Genomic DNA, 26,649 nt, shown 5'->3' with positions numbered 1-26,649 from the left:
AGTGAATAATGACCACTGTGAAAGGTAATCAGTTTTCACCCCCACAAACCCTAGATGTTCCCACCAAATAATTATTCTGCCTTTATAACGTTCCGTTTGTTAAGTCACTTACTGTTAATTTACACTTCACAGGTTATAAAATCGCAGGAGCAGAAGCCGCAGTTTATATTTCACGGTGAACGTATCTGTTTGCTGGCATCATAACAATTTCAGTGTCGTCCAAATAATAAAATAGCTAATAAAACAAAATAGATGCAAGGTAAATATAATAATATGATTAGGAATGCTTTGGAATTGTTAGTCTGCATTCTCCACACTGAAGGTTATCTGATGCTGAGAAGATATATTCAAATGAACTACTATCACGGGAGTAAGGAGCATGCGCTTGAGAATCATATCCAGAAACTGTAATCCAAGCGAAAAGGCTGGCTTGCTGGCATCAGTCGCAAGATGAATACATTTATGTTTCAGATGAATCTATTAGGCTGGGAAGCTAGCAGTCGTTTGACTTGTTGCAGACAGTTATTGGATTATAAAATATCATAATCATCAACCTGGGGTGTCAATATCAGCCCTGGGGAAGGGGGCTGCCTTGTTATTTCTTACTGATTGAGACAGGTTTTTTTTCCATCAAAGTGTGAAGAGTCTATGCTTTGCAACAACATACATGTTATAGTGCTGCACCTCGAATCAAGGACAGATAAAAGCAATCATTTAAGAAAGTGTGATAATAAAAAACATAAAACCCTAGCCCTTTCCCTAACCTGAAGACAAATGCTAACCGTGACCCTAAAAAAAGTGTTAAATAAAAAATAAAAAAAATTATTATTAATAATAATAATAATAATAATAATAATAATAATAATAATAATATATATATATCTCCCCCCCCCATTGTTTTTTCATGACACTTGTTACATGTTGCCCCATCCCAGCACTTTTTGGTAATTTGTATTTGTCCTAATACTGTAGCTTATTCTTCTGCCTAGTTGGCTTTGCAGAGGCTAGGTCTGAATAGTGTTCGCTGTGTGAACTAAACTGTGTTCTTGGCTAGAAATAGCTGTACAAAATAAGTATTGTACCTTACTGAACCTGTGTTTAGCAGTTGTCTATGACCATGAAATGCACTTTTTATACGTCGCTTTGGATAAAAGCGTCTGCCAAATAAATGTAATGTAATGTAATGTAATGTAATATATATATAATGTATTAAAAATAGAAAATCAAAAATATATGACATTTTTCAAGTGTAAATAAAATGAATTAAAAAATTTAATTATTTTAAATTAAAATTTTCTCATTATAACAAAGAATGTATTCATGAAATTATGAAAACAATTAATAAAACAATACATTTTTCAAATTAAAAACATTTACAGTGCAGCAGAACAAAGCACATACAATAACATTAGAATTGTCCTGGCATAAGGAGAATCAGATGTATGTGAAACGCTTACTAAAAGCGAAACTGATGTTACCATTGAAAACAGCCCCCCTGGTGACGATTACTGTGAACACACTTCCCCATATATATGTGTAATAGGCCCAGAAAAATCTCTAATATCTGTCTCAAGCTGAATATTGTTGTTGTATATGACTACTGAGAGCCATAGAGCTTGCTTCATCTACAATGCCTGTTCTGCCTTACTCCGAGATTTGGATTAATGAGCTGGGTTCAATGTGCAGTCAGTTCATATTACGTGGGACTTCCCAGCTCCATCCTGTCTTTTTCTCTCTCATTAGCCCTTTAAATGTTTGCCTACCCCCATCCCCGCACATCCTCCCAGGATCCTCTACCCAGTACACAGTCTCCCAAACGAGCTATAGCCCCTACAACACCCTAAAGGATGAAAAACGCAAACTCACAACAACATTGACGTCACCAGGCATGTTTCTGCTACTGTTTTTAATACTCCCTGCATCTTTACTTTCTTTTACAAAAAAAAAACTAATTATTATTTAACCACACTGTACTATACAGCTCTTCAGTAAACACAGAATTCCATACCTTACGAGCAGCAGTTAGTGGCATGCATTATTAATCTGCATGAGTCACACTAAGACAACAAACACAGATGGCTAATGTCCCCATCTTTGTTGTTGTAAAACAATAACAGGTGTCCAATATGAATGCAGCCGATGTGGACATTAGTCACAACTATTCGAGGCATAGCTCGATACAATATGTGACCATCCCACAGACTCAGCCCAAATGACATGTCCAAGAAACTGGGCAGCAGCCACAGATAGACTAACCATTAAGAGAGGCCAGCAAAGTACAGCAAGGGGGGTTGACGAATGCTTCATTTTCTCAGCTTTGCTCTCAATAAATCCATTTTTATTAAAATCTCATAAAATGAGATAGAGCTTAAGCAGCTCGGTGAACGAGGCGTGCTCCCTTTGTGAAAGGGTGCCGGAAGGCATGACTCTGCCGACAGCGAGAGGAGCAGGATCCCGGCGGATAAATAATTCAGCGCACGCTCGTCACAAAGCCCCATCTGACGTGACGGAACGGTCGGCGGTGCCGCAAACGTGCTCCGGTCTCCGGGGTACCGCGGTTTCGCGTCCGCGCCGCGAGGGAGCATCCCCGTAAGCTGACGCACTTTCAGCAGCACAATCCAATACTGAGGGGTTCCAAATGATGGAAATCGACCATTTGTGTCTGTTTGTAAATGTGAAGTCACCACGGAAGTTTTGCATACACAATTGTACTTATACCTGACAGAGTACATTTTTATCTCTGTAGCCTACTTTTTACTGTGTATCCTCAAAAATACATGGCACACAAATTATCATGACTTAATATATTGTACTGATAGCTGATAATCCATATTTCCTTGTAACCAATATAACCAATATGAATATATTAGGTTTTAAGTGGTGTACAAAACTTATTGTACGTCGCTTTGGATAAAAGCATCTGCCAAATAAATGTAATGTAAAACAAAAAGATATAGATGGTATATCAGTGAAAAAGAGCTAGTTTTTAATATGCTGATCTGATCATCTGACAATATTTGAAGTATCAGCCCAGAAGCAATGCATAGATAATCAGTTTATTTATTATTTAAATAATCCTATTGATCAATGACAGAGATTTTAATGAAAGTTTGTTACAAGGCAGTCAATTAGTTTAAGAATCCTGCTTGAACAGAACCATGGTTGTAGAGGTAAATCCGATGTTATAGCCAAAAAAAATAGCACAAGTTCACCCCTTACTATTGGTCCTGTTTAGTCTATATTAGACAGTACATCAGCAGCAGGTTAGAGTGTAACTAATGAGACATTTCATCAATTGTGCTGATGTATATATTTCACCATTGACATTCACCATTGAGCTCAATCAGGATAAATTAAGACTTAAAACGTATGATCTCATTCACATCCTGACACAATGCAACCTTTTGAAGGATATCACCCATTCAATCTGTCACATGCAACAAGTACCTCCGTCTGTAGCTTGATGGAAATTCTAATGCATATAGATCACTTCCTTGAGAAACTGAAGCTAAAGCAGTTTTATTATTAAGCGTGAACAATGTTTCTCTTTTGAAGCTCAAACGAATGGCCCGCATATCTCCAAGAAATAGAAATAGTGGAAATGAACTGAATAAGCATTGCAGGCACCTCCCAATTGGGTAAAAGGCATTGTACCATGGGCTGTAAAATGTATCGAAAGCTCTCAATGACTTGCCAATCATTTGCATACTTTATCAAACAGAGTGATGAACATGGCTGGCTGCACCATGCGGATATTTTACCTATGCAAACACTCTGAGGAAGCTGCTGGCTAACTTTCTCTGTACTCATCTGACATAACTTTTGAGAAAGTACCAACATTACACCCAAATACTTTCCCTTTGTCATATGACAAAGCGTAGAGACCTCAGGAGAAGAACTTTTGACCGTTTACAGTAGTTCTGTGCCAGGGAGATTTGAGTCAAAGGCGATACAGCCAAAATGTAAGCTTGTGAGGACTCTGAAGCCCACATCGGATATTAATACATTTTAACTTAATTATTCCTTTAATAGGTCATCACTCAAGTGAGGCATATTAAGGTAAGTTACACAAATAGAATTGCACCTCTTTTTGTAGGTGCGTATTTATTTATTGAGCTTCAACACAGGCAGGCAGGAAGTCAATGACTTTCAAACATTCAAGAAAAACCACCTTCTGCTGGGGCTTTCCAAAGCGCAGCAAACCTGTTTTGTTTGAACCCTGTTTGTATGTTAGTGACCTTTTGGAGCTGGACCTCGGAGTAAAAGAGCTACACAGCATTTTTCTCTCCTGGGTTGATGCTCACGGATATCAAACACCATGTCACACATTTGCTCCAGCTCATGCCCCAGGAACCTTGAAAGCAGGATGGCATACAACTTTCAATACTCAATATGTTTTAATTTCTCCCTGTCATATTTGGTCCACCAGAGAGGCAGTTCCCAAGCCAGAAAGGTCACCACTGAAAATGACTATAACCACAGCACCTGGAACTCCAACAGAAATCTCACACATGGGTGCCTCAACAGTACATCTTCCCCTTCTTGAAAGTAACATATGAAACTGACATATGCCATTTATTATATATGGAATGTAATAAATGGCATATCTCGTTTATTCCATAATAGCATATGTAATTCCTGTAAGTTCTTTTCCTTTAATAATAAGCTGTGCCTGCACAGACTGGTACATTCACTCAGACGATGATTATATAAGGCTCACCATTCATCACTTTCTATTTTACCTCAATCAGCTCCCAAAATATGTACTTATTATATATATTATTTATAACACATTTCACCTTTTCTCTACTCATTTTCAAAAATGAAAAGTGTATTGTATCATAGTTTTTTAATTAATGTGGAACACAGGTATTGCATAATTGGACCCTTTGCTGTTAAGATCTGCCACAGCAGAGTGGCAGTGGAGCATGTGAGTGTTGTAGCAAACCCATTTCCTGCTGGGATGGTCATGTGTGCAGTCAATTCTTTTTTTTTACCCACTGGCACACTGACATTTTCACTAATTTTGCAAAGGTTGAACTCAACCTATAAATGCCCAAACTGGTGCAGTGTTTGCTCACCTCCATAAATAATTATAACATCTCTACCCATCCGTCACAGAACAGAGGAAGTCACCCAAAGGAAAAAAAATGAATGCACGTGAAGCATTCAGCAGTGGTTCAGCATGGTCAACATTTCTGCAATAGCTTAATTAAACCTAATAGCAGAAATCCCAAAAACCGTACTCTATTATTGATTAATATATTATATATTATTATTATTATTATTATTATTATTATTATTATTATTATTATCCATCCATCCATTTTCTTAAACTGCTTACTCCTGGTCTGGGTTGGGGGGGAGGGGGGAGAGTATTTGGGGTTGGTGTCAATCCCAGCATGCAATGGGAGGGAGGCAGGAATACACCCTGGAGAAGCATTATTATTTTTATTATTATTGTTGTTGTTGTTTTTGTTATTGTTATTAAGGTTTCTAGTTGGTGCAATAGTTTTTGTTCTTATGAATATTAGCTGTACAGCCCATTGTATATAATCCCATATCAGATCATTTTCTACTAGTTTTTATTACATGATGTGCAGCTCATCCCAATCCTAATTTCACTGTTGTAAAACCTCATATTTATACCACTACTGAACTCCATTAAAAACTGAAATGGCTGTTCCTTATCTGTGAAATCTGAAAGATCAGAAACAGCCCTTCCTGGTAAATAGAGTTTTGTGATCTACTGTTCTTAACTAGGCTTACATCCCTGCTAAGCTTGTTCCATTTGGCCCATTGACACTACTAACCCATGTTATGTACATCAAGTGCATGTCATGACATCACCCAAGCACATGAACCTATGTGGAGTCAGATGGACATCAACATTATTTTAATGTAAATAGTCAGCATCAGCCAAATGTGTTGAATAGCAGAAAACAAGAGAAGCATTATGTTTGCTGTATCTGGATAAATGTACATATACTATATCTCCCAATGACACACTCCCAGTAGGGCTGGCATTGAGGATGCACCCAGGAGGCCAGAACCAGTACAGTTTTTATCCATCTGTCATGTTGACAGTAGGTGCAGAGAGCCGGGAAAAAATGCGCCTAACAAGCTTTCACTGTGTACTTCTTCTTTTTCTGTGCCGGAATGCGTATTCATTGGAGTTTAAAACAAATATACAATAGGGAAAATTACAGATTATCCCTACACGATAAACTAAATGTATGGAACTGGTTTTCTCTACAAAGAATAAACGTACAAAGCATATTCATGCTCCCGTGCCGACTGCCAGCCAACTCCCTACTTCCACCTTTTGAATTATTTGTTTGCTCTTTCTTCCTTTGTCTATGATGTCTGTGGTGGGGGTGGGGCTTGTGATCATGCGCTACGCTAAGCCCAAGTTGATATGTATCAAACACAACTTTCGATTGTCAATAAAACTCCTTTACACAAACTAGTTTACGCATCTTGTTTGTGAGGAAATTGCTTTAGTGAATTATGTTTTATATTAAACTGGTGCTGGGCTGTGTTAATATTAATGGATTGTGCATGCTGTTTCAGAGCTGGATGCACTGTGAAAATTTAGTTAAGAAGTATGCACTATCAGTCTTGTTTTAAATGCGGGACAGTAAGTAAGATATAAATCTCTACATGCTGTGTATATAACAATGTATGGTATGTCAAGGGCTATTAACAATTCCTGATGAGGCCCTATATTCTCATATAGTCACAGCAGAACATGGGTTTTTATAGCTTTTATACCATGGATGCAACAAATAAAGCAATATAACAAACATCCACCACATAAAGATGCTTCTGGTGGCTAGCCGGAATAGAGATTTGAATCCTCGTTAACAATGAAGATTTTTGTGAAGGCATACTGTCTGCTCCAGCTATCTCTATCACAGGACCTGGTATGATGAGATAGGGGAAACTCTACAGACTCAAACCCTCCTTGGGAGAGGATATGACCACTTCTGCAGTCACCCATACAAAAAAAATCACATGTGAAAATCATGGGTTCACACGAAAAGAACATGTCACATGTGAACCGGACATTTTGAGATGAAATTAGCTTTTTTCATGTGGACGAAAATTTCCACGTGTGAAGAGGAAGTAGGTCATGTTGAATCATTTCCATTTTCACTTTTTCACATGTCAGTGGATCTTTTAAAATGTGAACTACAATCAGCACATGTGAAAACAAACCGTGACTTGAAATACTGTAGCATAGGTTACCCTTTTCTGCTCTGATCTTATGATTGTTTTGATCATAATCATATGACTATGATGATCATGATTATTTTTATAGTTCTCATGTGTACTCTTCACATACTTCGCATTCACATGTGGTCTTTGAACATGTGATTTTTTCATAAGGGTATGCACAACTGCTCCTCCTCCAATGGCTGGAGCATTAGCTTATACCATCTGTGAGACCCTCTGTCTGTCATGGGAAGTACAGTCATGACAAAACCCCCCATTTCAAACCCCTGCCGTGTAATAGATGAAAACACTGTTTAAGACAGTGGATGATGTCCGCTTGTATGTTGCAAAGACCCAACTATGTTAGACTGACGGTTGCTAAGAAGTCATTTTGCATCACTGCCTTGGAAACAATGCATAGCCAGTGTCAGGGAATGAATAAAGAAATGTAAAAACCAAAGAAATGCAATGTAACAGGGCATATGGTCACAGCATTGGACCAATGAAGCTTGTATGAATCTTGGCAGTCTGGAATTATGCAGAAGAAATATAACTCCGTCAATCAACTCATGGTTTGTTTGATGGAAATGGAAAAGGCTGTCTTTAGCGTTGTTCCGCAATCGCCATCAATCCAGTTCAAACCCAATGAATGAAAAAAGGCCATGACATATTACGGATAATACCAGCGTCACGCTTCTTCAGTGATTGGCTCATTTGCGCTCTGTGGAGCCTGGAAAGACTTGTCATGAAAGACACGTCGCTCCGCAGGAAAGAAATGTTTTAATTTGTGGAAAAGATAACTCAGTAGCAATAAGTAATGACGTCTCTTAGGGGGGAAATACTGCACTAAAACAATCTGCTTCAATTTTCCTTTTGTTCACTAGATAAGGGCGGCGATAAAAAAGGTTTAGATTAATGTTATTTTTTAATCAATTTCCTGGATTCACCTAAGATTAGTCCTATATAAATAAATGAATAAATAAATGCGTAGGCCCTATGTTACATTTTCGTTCACAGAAACAGATTGAGGAGATTAGAATTCATTTAAACTAACAGAATCATATGGGTTGTGTCAACAAAGTTTCGTAAAAGTTTATTTGGTTTAGGATCTCCGAAACAAATTAATGAAAACGTTTAATTATCAGACAATAATGGAATGAATAGATTTCATAACCTTAATTTTGAAACGTTTCCACATTGATTCACACTATAATGAAGTATGTTTTCCATGCATTACGTAAATATTTTCACCATTGTCAGCCAATCAGGCTCGAGAGTGTGTTGTTTATGGATAACTATTACATATGCAGAATACGGGAGGTAGCCTATAGTGGAATCCTTATTTTACAGCAGAAAATGTAGTGAGGTAGGAAGTGAAAGAAGTCACACTCATGACATCACCCAACTGCAACTGAAATGTGGTCTGTTGAGTTCAGTGCATGATTCACAGCACGACAGTCTTGATACTGTGCTTTCTAATCGAGCTCCAGTAACGGACAGAAAGCGATGTTGATTTCACTTTAAGACTAGCAGTAGCTATTGCTGTAGATTTCGAAATCGCCATTGTTGCATTCAGCCGAGCGATGTGGAGTGGAGATTGGGCTTTCGGTTTGAAAGAGCTATCTATGTGAAATACATCGCGCTGCGGAGCTGTTGAGTCTTGGAGGTTTTTTTATTTCAATCTATTGTTATCAGTGATGATATAGAGGCAGTAACAGCACGGTGCGTCTGATACACCTGGGATTTCAAGACCAGCCAGAGTCAGCAAAGCTCATTTTCGAATTTCAGGCTGTGGAATATATAATTCCTGAAAGATCAATTTATTTTTTGCAGTAAATAATAAACCAAGGCATTCCAGGGGGTTTTATTTCATGGGGATGTGTTCAAGGCAAGAGAGAATACAAAAAGACGTCGACATCGTAATTCAAAGGTGCAAGGCAGAGAAAGACTGCCTGTTTTCTGGTGAGTTTCCCACTTCAGTGGTAATTCCTAGCTAGCTTGGTTTCTGCTTAGCCGTTAGCAATACACTGCCTAATTCTTTATGCACTTGTGCACATTTATTTTGGATATAAATATACACACAAATACATGCATTTATGCTTAGAGTTGTATGTACTTATGGTCGGCTTCTCTGTTGATAACATGCCACTAAATTAAATGTTTGAATAATGTATTTTGAAATAATCGATGAGGCAATAATATGGTATTGATTGATTGATTTGCGGTTGTTTCGTCCCTAATAAGATCATTTACAACAAAAACAACTGCACTCCTTGTAAGTCTATTGATTTTATGGGCATGAAAATGGTTTGATTCAGTACAATAAATTATGATAAAACATTATTATGCTAGTCATGACGATAGGTTGTGCTATACATGCCAAACATAACAGTCAGTTTAGCTGGAGCAACGAAAAAAAGCTGTTAGCCATCTAAAGATACCAATTGTAAATGCCCAACAGTTTTCACACACGCAGAACGATTCTGAAAATATTTATTAACTATCAATCTCTCCCTTTCATCCATTGTCAATGGAAACCCCCTTCTGATGTTGCCATGGAAACTGCACTTGTTGAAAGGGGACTTTTCCAGAGATTGTGGTGTTTTCAATGTTACATTATATCCATTGTAGTGTGAATCCCTGTTTTTACCTGACAGGTAATTTTTTTCCGTCTAATTTCAGATTTCCGATTCACGGACGCCACGTTCACATTCACTTATTCCAAGGGATCTAAAAGGTACTTATTTTCTTAAATTACCATCAAAAGGCTGATCAATTCCAATAAAGAATATACAAGTGATGGTAGCGGTTATTAGGACTACTGAAATGAATCTTTTGGCCTTTAATAACTTCATTTTAACCAATACTATTTAAATATGTCACTTGGCTTGGCTATCTGGAGGGTGTTTGTCCTTGTTTAATGAAATCTTTTGAAATGGCAGACTTGTCAACTTTTAGACGCGTCTTACTGTATCAGATCATGTAAGTTGGGTCATTAGCTACTTTTTGAATATAATTTAGCAGAAAATTATGTGTCTTTAAAGCTAATTTGAACATGATTAAATATGACTTAAAATGTTCCCCAATATAATATTGCTGTAGTGCTATTGGCTATAATTTAGTTAGGCCTATTTTGTCAAAGAAAACAGTGGTAGTGGTGAGTGTTTTAGGTTGTAACATCGAACAACTCCCCAGCTAACACCGAATGTTCTCACATTGTTACTGGAATGTTGTGTCAGTGTTATAACATTGCCACTATGTGACAGCAACACTGTGGCTTAGTGTTAACTGGGTTCCATCTTAGAGCTCAGAATAGGAAAGTTATTCAAAGATGGTTTCAGGATATATCCCTAATCATACAAAAGTTCATTTGGCTTCAAAACGAACTGTTACGGTGTTGCAGTCACCTGGGATTTCCCAGACATTAATTATTTCAAAACAACCCAGTCCTCTACTTATAATAGTTTTGAATTCGGCGAATACAGAAAAAAAAAGAAAAAAAATATGGTCATGTTTACACTTGTAATTTTACACTATGAATGCACAAGTAAGTCTGTTTTGTGCAACTGACAGTTAGTACTCTGCAGGTACTTCTTTATATGTCAGCCTGATTATTATTATTTTAAAAATGTATTTTATAACATTTTGCCACAGATATCATTGAGGCTTAATGAAAAGGTGGCATTGTTTAAGGGAGGGTTTTAAAACAAACTTGTTTTGCTGTCCACCAAGCAATGTAGATACTACTGTACAACCTAAGCCTGACTATATTATGTAGCTCCTGTGTAATTAATAGGTGGAAATTAGACTAGTATTGTCATGTGCAGGCCACACCAAGCAGGGGATCAATATACAAACATAGAATAAGTGGTGATTTTCTCATGTCTGTCCTCTTGGAAAGTGGCAAGCTTTTCTTTTTTTCATTTGGTTGACAAAGTAGTTTATATGCGGCTAGATCCAGCATTTTTTCAGCTTTGGCTTCACCTTGATTTTTGTGTGCAAAATTATTTTTTGCTGCTTGATTCCTTTTAGTCTTGTGTGCCTATGTGGTGTTAGAACATTGCCAAGATCCAATGCATGCTTTTACTTTAAGATAATTAAAGAAGGGGGACTGATTATCAGTGTTTTCTTGTTGAGTGTTTCATAAGTCATTAACTCTGTGGGCAGGCCTAGTTGTTAATTATAACAACCAAACTCCAGTATTCATATTGGTAAAGCAAAGAGAATGAAAACCTGTCAGCCTTAAGCCAGTCTTGTTGAATGATTCTTTACTGTAGATGTTTTTCATAATGCTAGGGGTTATGTGGTTATGCTTTGTAGCAGTCTAAAAAAACACCTCTTGTGACACAAATTAGCACACTGAAAGAAATAGTCTTTTACACTCATGCAAATTTCAAGGTAGATATGCAAATTTAAAATGAGCTGTTGGAGAAAGGCATTTAACCCACCGCAGGAGCACAAATATAGAAAAGATGGTCCTGACAAGATTTGTGTATGTAAAGTAACACCTTGGCTTTTAGATTCCTGTTGCCATAATTAGAAGGCACCTTTAATCCAGACGTGGCCTTCATAGCTTTATCAAGTTATTTCCATTTCCTCAACTCCTTACTGCAACTGTGAGTGGCAGACAGCTCATCCATTGTTTGTCTACTGGTGATATCTTATGTCCACTGCAGGCTGTTTATTGGCTAGTGCACAATACGTGTAATATCCTATCTGGTAATGTGATACTACCCGCTGAGTGGCGTTTCACATGAAGAGTCCCCTTTTTCTCCCCAGTGGAAAATTAAGAGTTTGAATGTGGACTGGCAGAAATGTTAGAAGGTACTGTTGAACTGAGCAATGGAGAGAGAGAAAAACATGTTTGGAACTGTGGTGAAGGGCTATGACAACAATGTTCATTTTTATCCTGGTTTGTTTGGTATAAGCTGCCTTTGGCCTTGTTGAAATGTGTGCAGAAGTTCGTGCCTGTGAAACAAGGCTTAATACACTGAACATTAATCATGGCTGTGAGAAAACACCAGTGGATGCAATGCTTGGTAATGACTAATTAAAACCAATTTGAATACTAATACAAATTTTAATACCAGTGTTTTAAAAAGATAGTTTGTTTTGGCACGTCATATGAAAATATGCATTTCCTAATGCTACTTTATGTTCCACAGTTATTGAAGTGAGATTTGTGAAACAGTTATGACAAAACTTTCACTTTTTGGAAAACAGTACTTCAACTGTTTTGGACATTGTTTTTGTAGCATTGGCACCTCACAGCAAGAAAGTCTCAGGTTCGAATCCCAGGCAGGGCCTTGCCTGTAGGTATGAGTGTGTGGGCGAATGGTGTGTGTGCCCTGCGATGGATTGGTGACCTGCCTCTCTATGCATGCTGGGATTGGCTCCTGTTGACCAGGTTAGATGATGGATGGACATTGTTTTTTTTTTTCTTTTCTGGTTAGAAAATTAGTTTTCAATTGCATACGGTGGCTAAGCTAATGTAAGCTCGGTTCTATTTGACTTCAATAACCAGAATGCATTGTGAAGCCAACCATGCCCCTTCTGTCTGTTAGCACGAGGAAAACCCACAGTATGGATACAAATTACAAATCAGTTTGGACAGTAAAAAAAAAAACAAGAATGAATTGTCTTAATATTAACATCTTAGCATTCACTTAAGTATAGCTTTGCATTTAAATAATGGAAAATTATTTGTAAACAAAAGAAAATTCAAGCCAACATAAATTGGAAATATTCATCAGAGGATTAGATAAACAGAATCAAACAATAATATTCAATGCAAACGTCAAAACCATGGATATTGTTTAGATCATCTCATTTTTTAAACTGTTTAAGGTTGTTAGTAATTGATTACCTGCATTAAGGTTTTTAAATATAGATACTAGTTTTTACATGAAAGATGAGGAATCACTTAGGCCTATTAAAATCACAAGTCACAATGAGTGCATGCATTGCAGAGTGACGCTGTAGAAATCAAATCAGATCAAATCAGTGTACGACGCATTTATTGCAATACGCTTTACAGCAGTCTCCGGCCTAAAATCTCCACAAAATTAGGCCCAGGGTGGCTGTGGCAAGGAAGAACACCCTTGGTTATACAAACAGGGAGAAAATCTGGGAGGAACCATACTCAACAGGGAAGTACAGCCTCTGCTCAGGTCGTGAGGTCACAATGACCAACATGGTCATTGTATAAAGTACAGTTTGAGAAAAATGCACATCTATAAGTCACCACCCGTGGCATGGTTTTATGGAGTTCAAAGTATTAAACACAGTTGAGGAACCAAAATTATCTACAGCAGAAACTGGCTGGTCATGGTGCAACTCCCATTGCTGTGCATGTTATTTAACTTGCCTTTGGAGTTTCATGCACAGGCTTCTGATAGTGCTGCGGTTATTGCTGCACAGGCAGTTGTGTTGCGTCTTGCCGAGATGCCCAGCTACCTGAGTTATATTCTCCATATGGGGTTTCTAGACCAATGCTGTTTCTTTCTGTCACTTTTAGGAAATTTTCTACATTAGAGCATGTTGTGAAATTTGTGTTGCACTTCATGTATCATTGTTTATGTCCTGTCCAAAGAAAAAATTATGTTAGCTCATAACCTGTAGTACATGTAGTACAGGCTAACGGCACTTTCCAAACCTATGCTACCTCCAGGCATTACATTCTTTTACAGCAATATTTTTTCCTCACACTGAGAGAGTTGTTTTTTTTTTTTTAGATAAATCATCAAATTCAGCTCTATACAAAAATGGTTCATGCGAAAGTTGTAAAAAAAAATAAATTGAATGGGATGGTGATGTACCGACTTCAGGCTGTATTTTGTTTCCATTTACGAGGAAAGTACTCAATTTGTGTCATCCTGGTATATCCCCGGGCCTGCGTTCAGTCACCGTACAGAAGGGAAATCACCAGTCAGGCATGCCGTGAAGTCATCGTGAAAGACGGAGACAGCGCTATGTACGACCTCCGAGCGTTCGGCGGCTAAAACCCTTTGTTGTTTTGAGGAAAACTCAACGAAGCCTGAGCTCTTACAGTCTCCCAAAAAACAGCATATTTGTGAAAAGTGCCCCTAAAGATATACCGTTGATGCTTTTGTGACTTTGACAGAGATGGTAGCTTGGGAAGGCAAGAAATTGTTGATCAGGCTTTGCTGTGTCATTAAATGGGCACATGCAGTGGGATTAGAATTAATTACGCATGGTTCTGCTGTTGATACACTTGGACAACTCGGTATCCTTGAAAACAAGATTGCATAGCCTCTTCTGTTGTAATTGTTAGGGGGTGGGGACAAGATTATCTGGGGTAAGTAAAAAGAATGGATTTTGCATTTTAGACAGGCCCTTTGCTTTGTTTTTATCCCCCTGCATAGTTTCTGTTTCGGGTGATTATATCGCACAAACGTTTTCTCTCATTTTCCATAGTTGAGATATCTCAGAAGAATAAAAGAGAAAAAACAGAACTTGTGGTTCAGACGAAGGTATTTCTGTGCTTCATTTTCAGTTAAAGGTATCTAATATTTACTCACAATGAATAACGCAGAATTTTTTTTTCTGCTAGTGGGCCATATCCCAGTTTGGTGTGAACCAGACCTGCACGCAAGTAGTTTAGTTCTTTCTCTTTTTGGCAACCTCCAAACGGCAAATGCTGAAGACCGCCTGTTGCAGATCGTGAGATATCTCTATGGTTGTATGCTTCTGTTTTTTTTTAACTTGGTGACATTTAATCAGTGGCAGTTTTGGAAGGAAGAACCTTTCTAGATTTTGTAATTAGGCCACAAATGCAGATGAATTTTCTTGTAGCTTTTTTTAAAAAGGTAAACAGGAAATAGAAACGAGAAGCAGTCCAAACAGCAGCTCATTTCTACTTACAAAATGGACTCAGTATGAAAATAACGGCTTGGCTGAGGCAAAGAGTTTCTGTTTCTTAGAAAGGGAAAGTTGGTAGCTCAGTCTTACTCTGACGTGTAATATACCTTTTTCTACACTGTTTATCGTAAGGTAATTTCTGCTAATTATGTTTTCAGCACATTTGATCTTTATGTGAGCCAGGAAATCCAGAAAATTATCTTAACCCATTGAAGCAAAGCAAGTCAAGACCAAGTCTTGCTTTCAGGGAGGTGTCAGGCAGAATAAAGGACTGCAGATCATTAAAATAAAATAAAAAACAAGTATTTTACTTGATTTCATGGGTGGAAACCTATCTGCTCTGTGTACTGAATGCACAGTTCCTGTTTTGAGTGAAAATAAATGTGTCACATGCTTGGGCACCTCAACTAATGCAGCATCCCAAAAAAGACATGTCCAAACAATATAAAGTACCCATTTTTATGTTGCTTTAATACTGGAAGGTGGAAATAGTTCCCCAAGATTAAACAGGGGAACCTCATAACAGGACAAGTTATTGTGTTTCGTAGCCAGCGCAAGTAACTAGTACATGGTTTTGGAGAGGAGTAGATCTAGGAAGTGAGTTCGTGCGTAACTACAGCTGCTGTTATTTCATTTGAAAGTTGCACATTTGAAAGGTCACCTGGGGATCATTGAGATAACTTTGCAGATCACTCACAGATGACTTGAAAAGATTTGACAGCTGTACAAGAAAAAAAAAACAGTATATAAAAAAAATACTGTCACCCAATCAATTTGCAAAAACACGTGTTATTCTTAGAAGACATCTTGAAAGCCAAAGCACATCAGGGTGTTAAGAACCGAATGATATTTTTTGTGAATCAGCAGCATTGCCTGTCGACAGCTCATTGAGTTTTAATTCCCCTTGAATTTCACCCAATTGGTGGAATGGAGACACTTATCTTTGCAAGCAGGCAGATAAGTCCAAGTTGTTCTTTTTTATTCTCAAGCTGATTTGTCATTGTGGTGTATACGACGTAAACAACCCACTTCCTCATAACAGCGTTTGCAGAAGAGCAGGGGAGTATCAGTCCAAATTGCCTTGGAGAACACACGGGTTTTCATTTAATGATATTCAGATTTTAGAATTTATGGGGAGATACTCTTACAATCGGACATTTGACCACTGTATTGAGTAGATGTCATGTGCTAATATTTAAATTTTTTTTTAGCTACACACTCCTAACACTGCTAATCAAAAAATAGTTTGATTTGTTCATTAGGTGTGAAGTGTATAACCTGGGCATTGCACGTTCTGTAGAATGTCAGATTAGCGAATTGAAAATTTTTTTGTCCCTGCTAAGCACATCATTTCCCCCATCCACAGCTGGTGCCTGGTTAATCAGCGTTGCCCACTCAAGCGTTGCTTCTGCGTACGCATGCAAGCACACGCACTCGAACACACACACGCAGCAGTAAGTAGTGCTTAATTCAGAATTACTTACTTAACATATCGAACGCGGCGAAGATGAGAAACTGTAAACAATATGACGTTATTATTTGCCTCTGGCATTACCGCCCCTAATTCAATCAGGATGCATTTTTACCACCTGCGTGTACATACATTTCCAGAGGTGAAAAATCCAGGTTCAAGTCCTATCCAGTATTTTGTTCTAATCACCTGAATTTGCTCATTAGCGCAATTCTTCAGCCAAGAGGTAGAACTGAAATCAGCTGGCTGAGTTCATGGGTGGACTTTGCAGGACTTAACTATCTGACCCCAGGACTTTCCGCCACAGGAAATTGCAGTGGTTTTTCTATATCAAATGGCAAATCCAGCAGCAGGCATTAGCCGGCCGGATTAAGCTCCGCAGCAGGGCTGGCCCCTTTAAGCGAAAGCTTCTTCAGCACCTCCACGAACAGGTGGGCTGTGTGACAGGGACGATTCCTGCGGAGGCTCGGAGGAAAAGCCCTAGGAGCTCCCCTGTTTCCATGGCATTTCCATTCGGTAATGATCTGGAATTGATTTGTTGTTGCTCCGGGAGGTCAGGTCAGGATTACCGCAGATGAAATCCGTTCCTCTGGGTTTGAAGGCAGAACACGCACTGTGCGGCTCCTGCTGCCGCCGCTGCCGCTGCCACTGCTGCTGGCGGCTCGTGTTGAGTATTACCGCTAATATTAAACCACAGCCTGGGCTCTGGCAATCGACAGTGCCTGGGTTCTATACGTTATTTGGTTGATAGAATGTGGAGGAAAAAAAGGCATACATTCTGTAAACAGGAAATAGAAATATTGCAATATTAGGCTAGCTCATGGGGGCCCTCCCTGGGGTGCGAACACTCCCTCAGTGTTCCCACACGTTCTGTGAGTAACTGTTCCACTGAGTGGGTGTTGGCAGACAGACCTGAATAGATTGTTTTTGATTGGGGTAATTTGCAGTAAATATGCTTTGTTTCGGCTCCAGCTGATGTGAATCGCTAGCCCATGTGGCTTTCGTCCCTGCTGAAGGCAGCTATGCAAACGATAAGGATTCAGCTGATAGAGCTTAAGACTAAATCCGTAAACATTCACTTGTGTGAAATCTGGCCTTTGTGACTGCGAAATGTTGGATTGCTGAGAAAAGTTCAAACCTAATTTTTTTTTACACAGGTCCGAGTTATAAGTATGGGATAATTTATAGTTTTTGAGAAAAGCTTTTACATTGCTTTTATGAGTGGGGTGATTAAACGTGTCAGTATGATTTTACAAAGACAGTCGTTTTGCCAAACCACAAATCTCTCCGCAGCTGAACATGAGATTCCCTTTTGCTGAGCCCTTGTAGCTTATCCGAGTGCAGATTTCAGTAAAGCACACTGACATTTTGGAAAAATTTCAATTCCAATTAAATTCTATCCCTTTATTGTCATTGTACCAGTGCAACACAACTGAGTATTCAGCTCCCTACAGTTATGTAGTATATTGTATGTAGTATATTTCCCAAGGTTTTTGTTATAAAAACACTGCTGCCTGGCAGTGTATTTACTGACAGTGTGTGAGAGATATCCGTGTTGGCACTGCCAGGCATGTTGTATGTTCCCTTGGGAGAAAAACATATCAGATCAGTAGATCTGTGTATGTGGTTTATCCTGTGGCACCATTTAATTGAGTAATTATTTAGCATACTTAATGGTAATTAATATAAGGGATGCACAACTCCAGTCCTGCTGTTTCAGCATCTCCAGGTTTTTGTGATTTCCTTTACATCAGCAGGTAACTTAGTGAATCAGTAACTTAAACTAAACACTTAAACTAAAACTGTTGAAACACACCTAACCAGCATACACACCAGCTCTGTAGAACTGTAGCTGTGCATCCATGGTTAATATACTGGATAGTACTGACTGAAAAGAACTGCTGTTGTTGTACAGTGTGCAGAGACAAGTGCAGTATGTACACTGATTAGAACCCAGACCCATGGCTGGCTTATTTTCACTTAAAATACTCTCTCTCTTGCTGTGTCCTGTATGTCGTCTGCCCAATAGCCCCTCTTAATGAACGCCTTCCAGCCCTTTTCCCACTAGCGGCCAGGTATTTAGGTTGTAATCTTCCAGCGATGGCCGATGCGAAGCTAATGTCTCATTAGCTCCTGGAGTGCCATTGTCCGCTGGTCTCCATCAAACTCAGGCAGAAAGAGAGAGAGAGAGAAACTAAGTAACCATGCTCCGCCTCTTCAAGTTCTGGACTTCAATTCCCATCATGCCCCTTGCCACTGGCTATATAATTCAGGCCCATATTCAGAATTTGGCCCATGTTAGAACACTTGAGCTCCACTAAAACATTAAACTGCCATCCCGATGATCTATCCAAGCAAAAAAAAAAAAAGAGAGAGAGAACGAGAGAGAGATGTTGGTTCAGTGTTGAAGGGAACCATACACGGCGAGTGCACCTCCCTGGCTCTGTGAGCCCCAGTGCGCAGCCTTCAAACAGCGCTAGCTTTCATCAGGAGGAGCTTGTCAGCACGCCACCAGATCGCTGCATTGCATACAGTACCAGGTGGGAAGGCTAAAATTAAACTGCTGACAGTTTTACACTACATAAAGCCCTTGGAGCAGTGTTACCCACTGGCATGGCTTTTAATTTAATTCTCTTAATTCAATCTGCCTGAATATATTTTCCATGCAGATGAAAAGACATGTGCACCATCTTGTAGACCTCAATTCTTTATGTGCTCTAAATATATCAAATACAAAACATATTAAGCACAGATTATCTCCCCAATTATTCTGGAAGCATAGCAATTAAAAAATTAAAAAGTTAATGTAATTTTTCCTTTTTCGTCCTCAACTTGGAGCTAGTCATGCTTCCCCGTTTCCCCTCTGTGGCACCCCCACGCCCCATGCGAGGAGCGCTGCAGCTGAAGTACATGAGTTCCTGCAGTGCCCTGGCTCAATCGCCGTGGATACCCTGCAGCGCATGCCAGACTGCGGGAGAGCTGGCATTCCTCAGAGCATACCTTTCGCCGAGGTTAGCCGGGATCCTGAGAAACCAGGCCTGACTAAAGCTCAGCCTGCTCCTGGTGGGGCGAGGCTAGCTCCACTCATAGACGCCTAATTACACCGCTGAGATACAAACCTGAGACTGTAGGACCAAAGCCTGCTTTCATTTTGACTTTGTTTTGGGTACGATTGAGGTATTCTTAAAGGAACAATGCTAACTGATATCCCTTCATTCTCTAAGTTCATAATTAATACAAGCCTACGATCACAACAAAATAAATCTTGACTCCTCCTGTCTTGTGCAGGGAACGGAAAACATTGAATCTGTGTGTTTAAGTGACTTGCCGTATTGTACGTAAAAATAAACAAGGATATTATCAGTAATAATGCATTGAATTTCCCAAGGCTTCTCTTTCAAATAGACTGTTGCCCGATGGTGTGTTTGATGAGGTTGCGTAAGAGAGGACTGTGTTGACAGAGGTTGTATGCACCCTTTGAAAAAAAAAAAAATTAAATAAATATAATAGTCTCTGTCAGGCTCCTGTGTTTTCCAGCTAAACTAAACAGGCTTGGAAACCAGTAAAACTACTATGGCAGAAATTTTAATTTACCACTGGTTACTAAAGTGCTTTACTTACTTTAGCCAATCAGAGATGTTCGGGAATCAGTGGTGCTGAAAACCATGGAGAACTAGCAGACACTGCAGCCTTCCATGGGATTCTGTGTCGGTAATTATATTGTATATACACACAGTATGTGTGTGTGTGTAGAATAATTTTGTGTCAGTGTCAATGTGCGTGTGATCAATGTAACACATGGCTGTGCATATGCTATAATTGTCAGAAGGCTCTAAAGCAGTTTGAAGGACATATATTGCAGCAGATAAGGCCTACCTCTCAGTGTGGTGTTCAGGCAGCATTGGGGTTCCCATGGGGGGGGGTTTCTTTGCATTCCAGTCTTTGAAAGGTCCTGCAGAAGCCATTGGGCAGGAGGTGCCAGTTCTGTACTAGTGTTAATTTGTCACTCGGCTGGGGAGAGTGGAGGGGGGGGGAAGGGGGTCAGCCAAGCGGTCCCCAATAATGACATGCATTGCAGATCCAGGCAACCGGTAAGAGAGACCCTATAAAACTATGGGAATGTGTCAGAGGAGCCCACAATTTCCCATCCTTTCCCAGTGGCACACTGTAAATCCTGCGGGTGTCAGCAGGACATGGTCACGCTCGCGGCAGTATACAAAGGAATATTCAGCATAAAGCCGAACTCTCAGAAACGGCTATATTAAAGTGATCAATCTTGGGGTCCGGTGACTAGCCGACACGGGAGTGAAATATGGGGGAGGTAGAGCCAGGAGACATATTTTCTCTTACCTTTTGCTATGCATGCTGGGAATCTATAAAAAGGTCCAGGTTCTATCTAAGGAGATAAGGAGCTTTGTCCTGGAAATTGAGTAATGGATTTAGGTTAATTTCAAAGGCGTGTTTTTTCGGCTCTTAGACAATGTAATATCTCATGAATGAAAAAAAGCGTGTTGCGGAGAGAGTGAATTTTGAGCCTGGGTGGGTTTTTTTTTCTTTCTTTCTTTTTTTTTTTTACTGGGAGCGAGAAAAGTGACTGCTGCTCGCGAACAAAAGGCGTCATTAGAGCGTGCCCACATTCTGATTCCGAGCCGCGCCGGCGCAGGTGCGAGATCAAAGGCAACGGCTCCGGCTGTCATCGTCGGCACGCTCTGGCCCCACGTGTCTGCCGCCGCTGCTGCTGCTGCTGCTGCTGCAAACGCTCTGAGGATCTGTCACATTTACATGAGCGGCAGCCGCCCAAATTAAGCCATCGGAGCCGCGTCACAAAACGCACGTAGCCGGCATCGCTTCGCTTGTTTACCGAGGTAGTTTTCTAGCCGTCGTCTTGAAAACGTCTGCCTGCACTGCTCCTTTTACAGTGAACGGAGTTACAGCGATTAACGGTCAATACAGCCCATAACAAGCATTTAAATATTTTATTCATGTTTGTGTTTTAATTTCCCCCATCTGAAGGCTGATTTGAAGGTTGAGTTCTCCGATTCGTATTCATTATTTATTTGTTTTTTACCATGGACGTGCTTTTTATGACCAAGCGTTTCATTTCAACACTGCTTCCCGTGTCCAAATACAAATTCAAAATTCCGAATCTCAGGCCAATTTATTTATTGCTTTTCATGGGTTGTGCCGGAGGGCGAACATGCCAAATGCTTCCACAAAGGCTTTACGGTCATTAAAAGATGTGAGAAAATTTGACTCAGCGTGCACAATGTAATTACTGTAGAGCTGCCCCCAACTCCCTGGGGCAGGGTGAACTTTGAATAATTTCTATTTTAAACAGTAACTGCCACTGTCACTTTCCTGCTTGAGGTTTACTAAAGTTCCTCTATGACAATGCAAAATGCTCGTGTCTATCTTAAAGTGATATCTTTAGTTTTATTCAGTTTCAGATGGGAATCAGTGCACTGTATGCTTGAAAATGTGTGTAAATACCCAAGCGCTGCTGTGGAGCTTTTCTGAAAGAACTGTACAATACCGTATTTCATATAATGCCTTGTATCAATTTCACAAAGCTCCCCTGTGTTATGGAGACCTTGTTTACTTGATTGAATGAGTAATTGAGTCAACAATTTGCCTAATTAGTTTTTTCGAATTGTTTCTAGACTGAGAAACACCTGGGGCTTTCAGGAGTTTTACAAAGCCCTTTGTGTAACTTGACACGGCCAACTTTTTGGGAGAAAAATTACAGATGTCAGCACCTGTTGTTATCTGGTCATGCTGGACGTGCACTTCCATTAGTAGCTTTCTCTCTGTCAGTCTGAACCCCAAATACTGGGATTAAAGATAGCCATACATTATGTGAAAAGTTAAAATGTGTTTATTGTTTCTTACATCTATATATATATATATATATTACACATGTATCTTTATAAATACTCTTCAGTACAATATCATCTTGACAAGTGTATGTTTAGAAATTCACTTTCAGACCAAGGAACGAAGCCTTGTCAAGCAAGCAAATGTTGAACATAATTCCTTTAGATTAAACTCAGAATAACACCTGTAACTATCCTGTACGGAACATTTCATGTTAGTTGTATCTCTAAGATGAGCCAAACTAATAATAAATCAAAATTTCTTATTGATGTTTAAAAAAAAAAAAAAAATAGTCAGGAAATGTTGACAAATATCAAATGTTTTAATGGAGCCTTAAACTGGATATTCAAAATATTCTCATTAAATTTATCTGAATGTCTCCTTCCTTTATAGATCAAATGATGCGCATAGTATGCCTTCCGTGGTCTCCAAGGGGCAGACTAATTTAATTCAGCTTTGCAGCTTAAGAGTTCTAAGCCAGTGTTGAAGCTTTCATCATATTAGTCACTGAAGTGTTGTCATTTTGGATTTGAAACAAGGAGAGAAACTTGAATCATGGCAGTAATGTTGGTGGAAATGTTTTTTTTTTTGTCTGCTGCAGAACATTCTCTTCTAAGTGTGTGAACCGCAAGCTTGTTTAGAACAGCCTAACATTTGCAGTGTTTCACCAGTATGCTAATTCGAAGTGTGTATGTCAGAGCGTTTCGAGACACGTTATGGGATGAGGATCTGGAAGGAAAAAAAGGAAGACATCAGTGTTTGCAGTCTACTGTACTGTGTGACTGCTTCTGATGATCGGTTTTTTGTGTGAAAAATGTCCGATGCTACGTTAGCACTGATTTTGTTGTTAACGTTACTGTTTTCGGCCGACGCTACATTAGCACTGGCGAGGCAGAGGTACACACATAAGGACCTTCCAGTTATATATCTTGCATTAATGGGAAGTTCTGACTCAACAAGGGAAAATTAGATGCTCATTACATTACTTATTACATTCAAGCATAAATAAGTCTTGCACATTTTGGTAACAGGAATAAAACATTCACATAATATTTTCATCTGTGGTGACCTCGTTGTAAAGAGAGCCCTTGCCCAGGCATTATGACAAGAATTTTTGAAGTTAAAAAATATTTACAGTAGTCTTGACACTGGTGTTAGAAACAGCACTAGCATTTTTCCTGAGTTTCTCAGCTGTTTTTCAGATGCTCTTGTGACCGTAAGACAGATATATACTCACGCGCATTCACATAAACTTGTACATCATCTCACACAATTTAGCCATATCTCAGCATTTGGTCAGTACATAGTTATAATGTGCCAGTCATGGAGAACATTGTCAGCGACTGAGAATGATAAGTCGATCGATTGTAATATCCCTTTAGTGTTTCATGCAGTTTGTCCGTTGCCTGAAGGTCTTGGGGGTATCAGATTCAAAATGATACAAGTACATTTTATTTTCAGACATTGCAGACTAATCATTATTTTTTTTGTTCTTTCAGGGTGTCCTATTCTGTGCACGTCTCGGAAGATTATCCAGGTAGGCTTTCTGTGCGTAGGCCAACACCTGTGTGTAATGCGTTTCTGTTTTCCAGCAATAAGGATATATGCACATCAGTAAACAGTGTTATAGGTTTTTATTCTATATAAGGTTTTTGAGTCTTGTTCTCGCTTTTTTTAGCACACTTCCTATTCTCTAAAACTTATCTAAAGCGTCAATGCAGAAATAGAAACAATTCTTTATTACTTTAATACTCCTTTTTCTGCATCTATTTTCGTACATTATTGGCCATTGTTGTTATACTTTGCATTTTATTTTTCTCTCCAAATGACAACGCCATTTATAAAATAGGCTAAATAACAAATAAAATATCGGTATTTAATATTAATTTTGTGATCACTGTTATGTGAAACCATAGAGGCTTGCTCCACAATAAATTGTATTCATTATTTCCTTTTACAGATGTTATTAATTACAGTAAATTAAATGTCCACAGGATGCTTAAAACCCATACTAGGCCGTCTAAGGATCCTGACATAATCACAGGATTTGGCACACTGTCATGCTATCGATTTTACTGAAACACCCTTTCTGCAGTTTGGCCAATATAGCAGCTGTTCCCTCAGATGCTAATTGAATCATTGAGTCATCAGGCAGAATTATGCTGGTGGGAAGGCTGTTTAAGGACGAGGCATACAAGGGCTCCTTTTAAAAATGACTTTATTCCCTGCGATGAGATTCTTAGTAATCTTAAAGTGTTGCAATCATGAATCATCACATTAAAAAAAGACAATGGCCTTCGAACATAAAGTTGAACTCAAAAACAGCCGTAATTACATTCACTTGTGTCAGAAAGCTCTCAGGGAATTTTATTAAACAATTAAGTAGATGAGGGTGAAAATAATCAATGAACGCAAGGATATATCTCGGCTCAGTATAAGTATTTTAAATAGTTTACCGTGGAAACCTGTAGATTTTGCAGTTTGTGCTCGGGAAAAGTTTTTCACATGTGCATGGTAAATTTCGTCTAGGTGCTCTTTTCTGTGCTAGAGAGGAATTTGTCACTGTTCTCAACACCGTATTTGTACCAAAATAGCAGGATGTTTTTCCCATGTGGGAATCAGTTAATGGGGAGGGGAAGTGCCTGAAGATGGAATTAGCATAGCCTGCTTTACTCCACAGTGTCAGGCTGACAGGGAGAGAGGTTGAGAACAAGGCAAATATCAAAAGTGGAATAATTTGGAAATCACGGATATAGTTGACCTTTCGCAACCAAAGAACCGCTGATTGTTTAAGGGACTGTGTTTTTATTACATGAATTAAGCCGTGCCTTCTTACTGAAAAGGGTAGCCTGTGAAAGTGGATGGGAGCCGTGTCCATTTTGCGCTTTTAGAAAGAACGCTCAAATGCAAATTATTACTTGTAACAAATTGTGTGTATTGTTATGCGCGATGACTTCTCTTTGCAGACAACACCTACGTGTCTAATTCCGAAAATGACGATGACGTCTTAGTTACGAGAGATCCTATTCCTGTCATTTTCCACAGAGTATCAACAGGTAAGCTAGTTGATGGCAACAACGTGCATTTCCAGAACTTGTTTTGTGTTGCAGCCCTGTGGACATCTTTATCTTCAACCTGCATGAATTGTATTGAGAAAAATGTTAGCTTTTAATCTAGAGGTTGGCATAAAGAAACCTGTAGGAGAAGCAGGTGAGAATTCCCCATGTTTTAGTACGTGTGGTCACCCCTTAAGAAGTTCAGACGACGAGACAAGAACAGCAATCTAATACTCGTCTGTTCTCTTTTCCCTCTCGCAAATTATTCCCGTGTTTATCTTTGTTCATATACTGTCTGCAGTAAAATACGTGTTGACACCAGAGGCGAAGAATCCAATAACTAATAAGCAAGTCTGCATAATACGCAGTCGGCAGGGCCTGAAGTGGACTCCACTTGCTAATTTCGAAAGCATTTTGTCAAAGACACACTGTTGACTTCTCTGTTAAAAAAAGTGTAATCTTTTTTTTCCTCCCCTAATTTTTACGGTCTCAGCAGTACAACTGTATTTCACCTAAGGCCTTCTGCCTGGGGCAGTCCTCCTCCTCCTGGACTCCTAGAGGGCACTGTATGTGCTGGTTTTAGCACAAAATGGGTTCGGTTAATCAGAGCCAACAGAGCTGTTACTCCATTTTATGGCTCTTTACTCTTGTCCGCTATAAATGATCTGTCGGAGAAATTTGTAGGTGGCCAGGTATTTTATGCCACAAAAATAAAAGTAAAGGTATTTCTTAATTTATTACGTTACATTACAGGCATTTAGCAGACGCTCTTATCCAGAGTGACTTACACAACTTTTACATTGCATTCATTTATACAGCTGGATAAATACTGAAACAATGCAAGCAATGTTAAGTACTTTGCTCAAGGGTACAACGGCAGTGTCCTACTGGGGAATTGAACCTGGGTTACAAGCCCAGTTCCTTACCCGTTACACTACACTGCCACTCCATCAGACCATGAGGGCTAATTTATGTGGACTAATTTGTGCCTCTTTGGTTGATAAAGAGTACATGCAAACAAAGAAAAAAAAAAAAGATTGAAATGAATTGTTCAATTAATTTTTAGTGCTTAGAGCAATTACATGATTAAGCTTAATGAGCGGAGACTCTGCAGGTGTTACATGAACAAGTGGCATTGTTTTTTTTTTT

At 39.1% G+C, this 26,649-nt stretch overlaps 1 protein-coding gene across 2 annotated transcripts in view; it reads left to right on the top strand.

The window, feature by feature from the left end:
• Positions 1–8,578: 8,578 nt before the first annotated feature.
• Positions 8,579–26,649, top strand: part of parp8 (poly (ADP-ribose) polymerase family, member 8) — a 44,861-nt gene continuing 26,790 nt past the window's right edge. The window contains exons 1-4 of one of the 2 annotated variants that reach the window (XM_064296693.1): positions 8,579–9,180; positions 9,901–9,955; positions 23,944–23,981; positions 25,411–25,500. In XM_064296693.1, the coding sequence (XP_064152763.1) occupies positions 9,090–9,180; positions 9,901–9,955; positions 23,944–23,981; positions 25,411–25,500 (274 nt within the window). In that variant the 5' untranslated portion in view covers positions 8,579–9,089. The remainder of the gene's footprint in view (positions 9,181–9,900; positions 9,956–23,943; positions 23,982–25,410; positions 25,501–26,649) is intronic. The other variant, XM_064296695.1, reaches the window with a different exon arrangement.

The sequence above is a fragment of the Anguilla rostrata genome, chromosome 10 (genome assembly GCF_018555375.3).
Source record: "Anguilla rostrata isolate EN2019 chromosome 10, ASM1855537v3, whole genome shotgun sequence".
Taxonomy (NCBI): Eukaryota; Metazoa; Chordata; class Actinopteri; order Anguilliformes; family Anguillidae; genus Anguilla; species Anguilla rostrata.
This window is presented reverse-complemented; position numbering and strand designations above follow the sequence as displayed.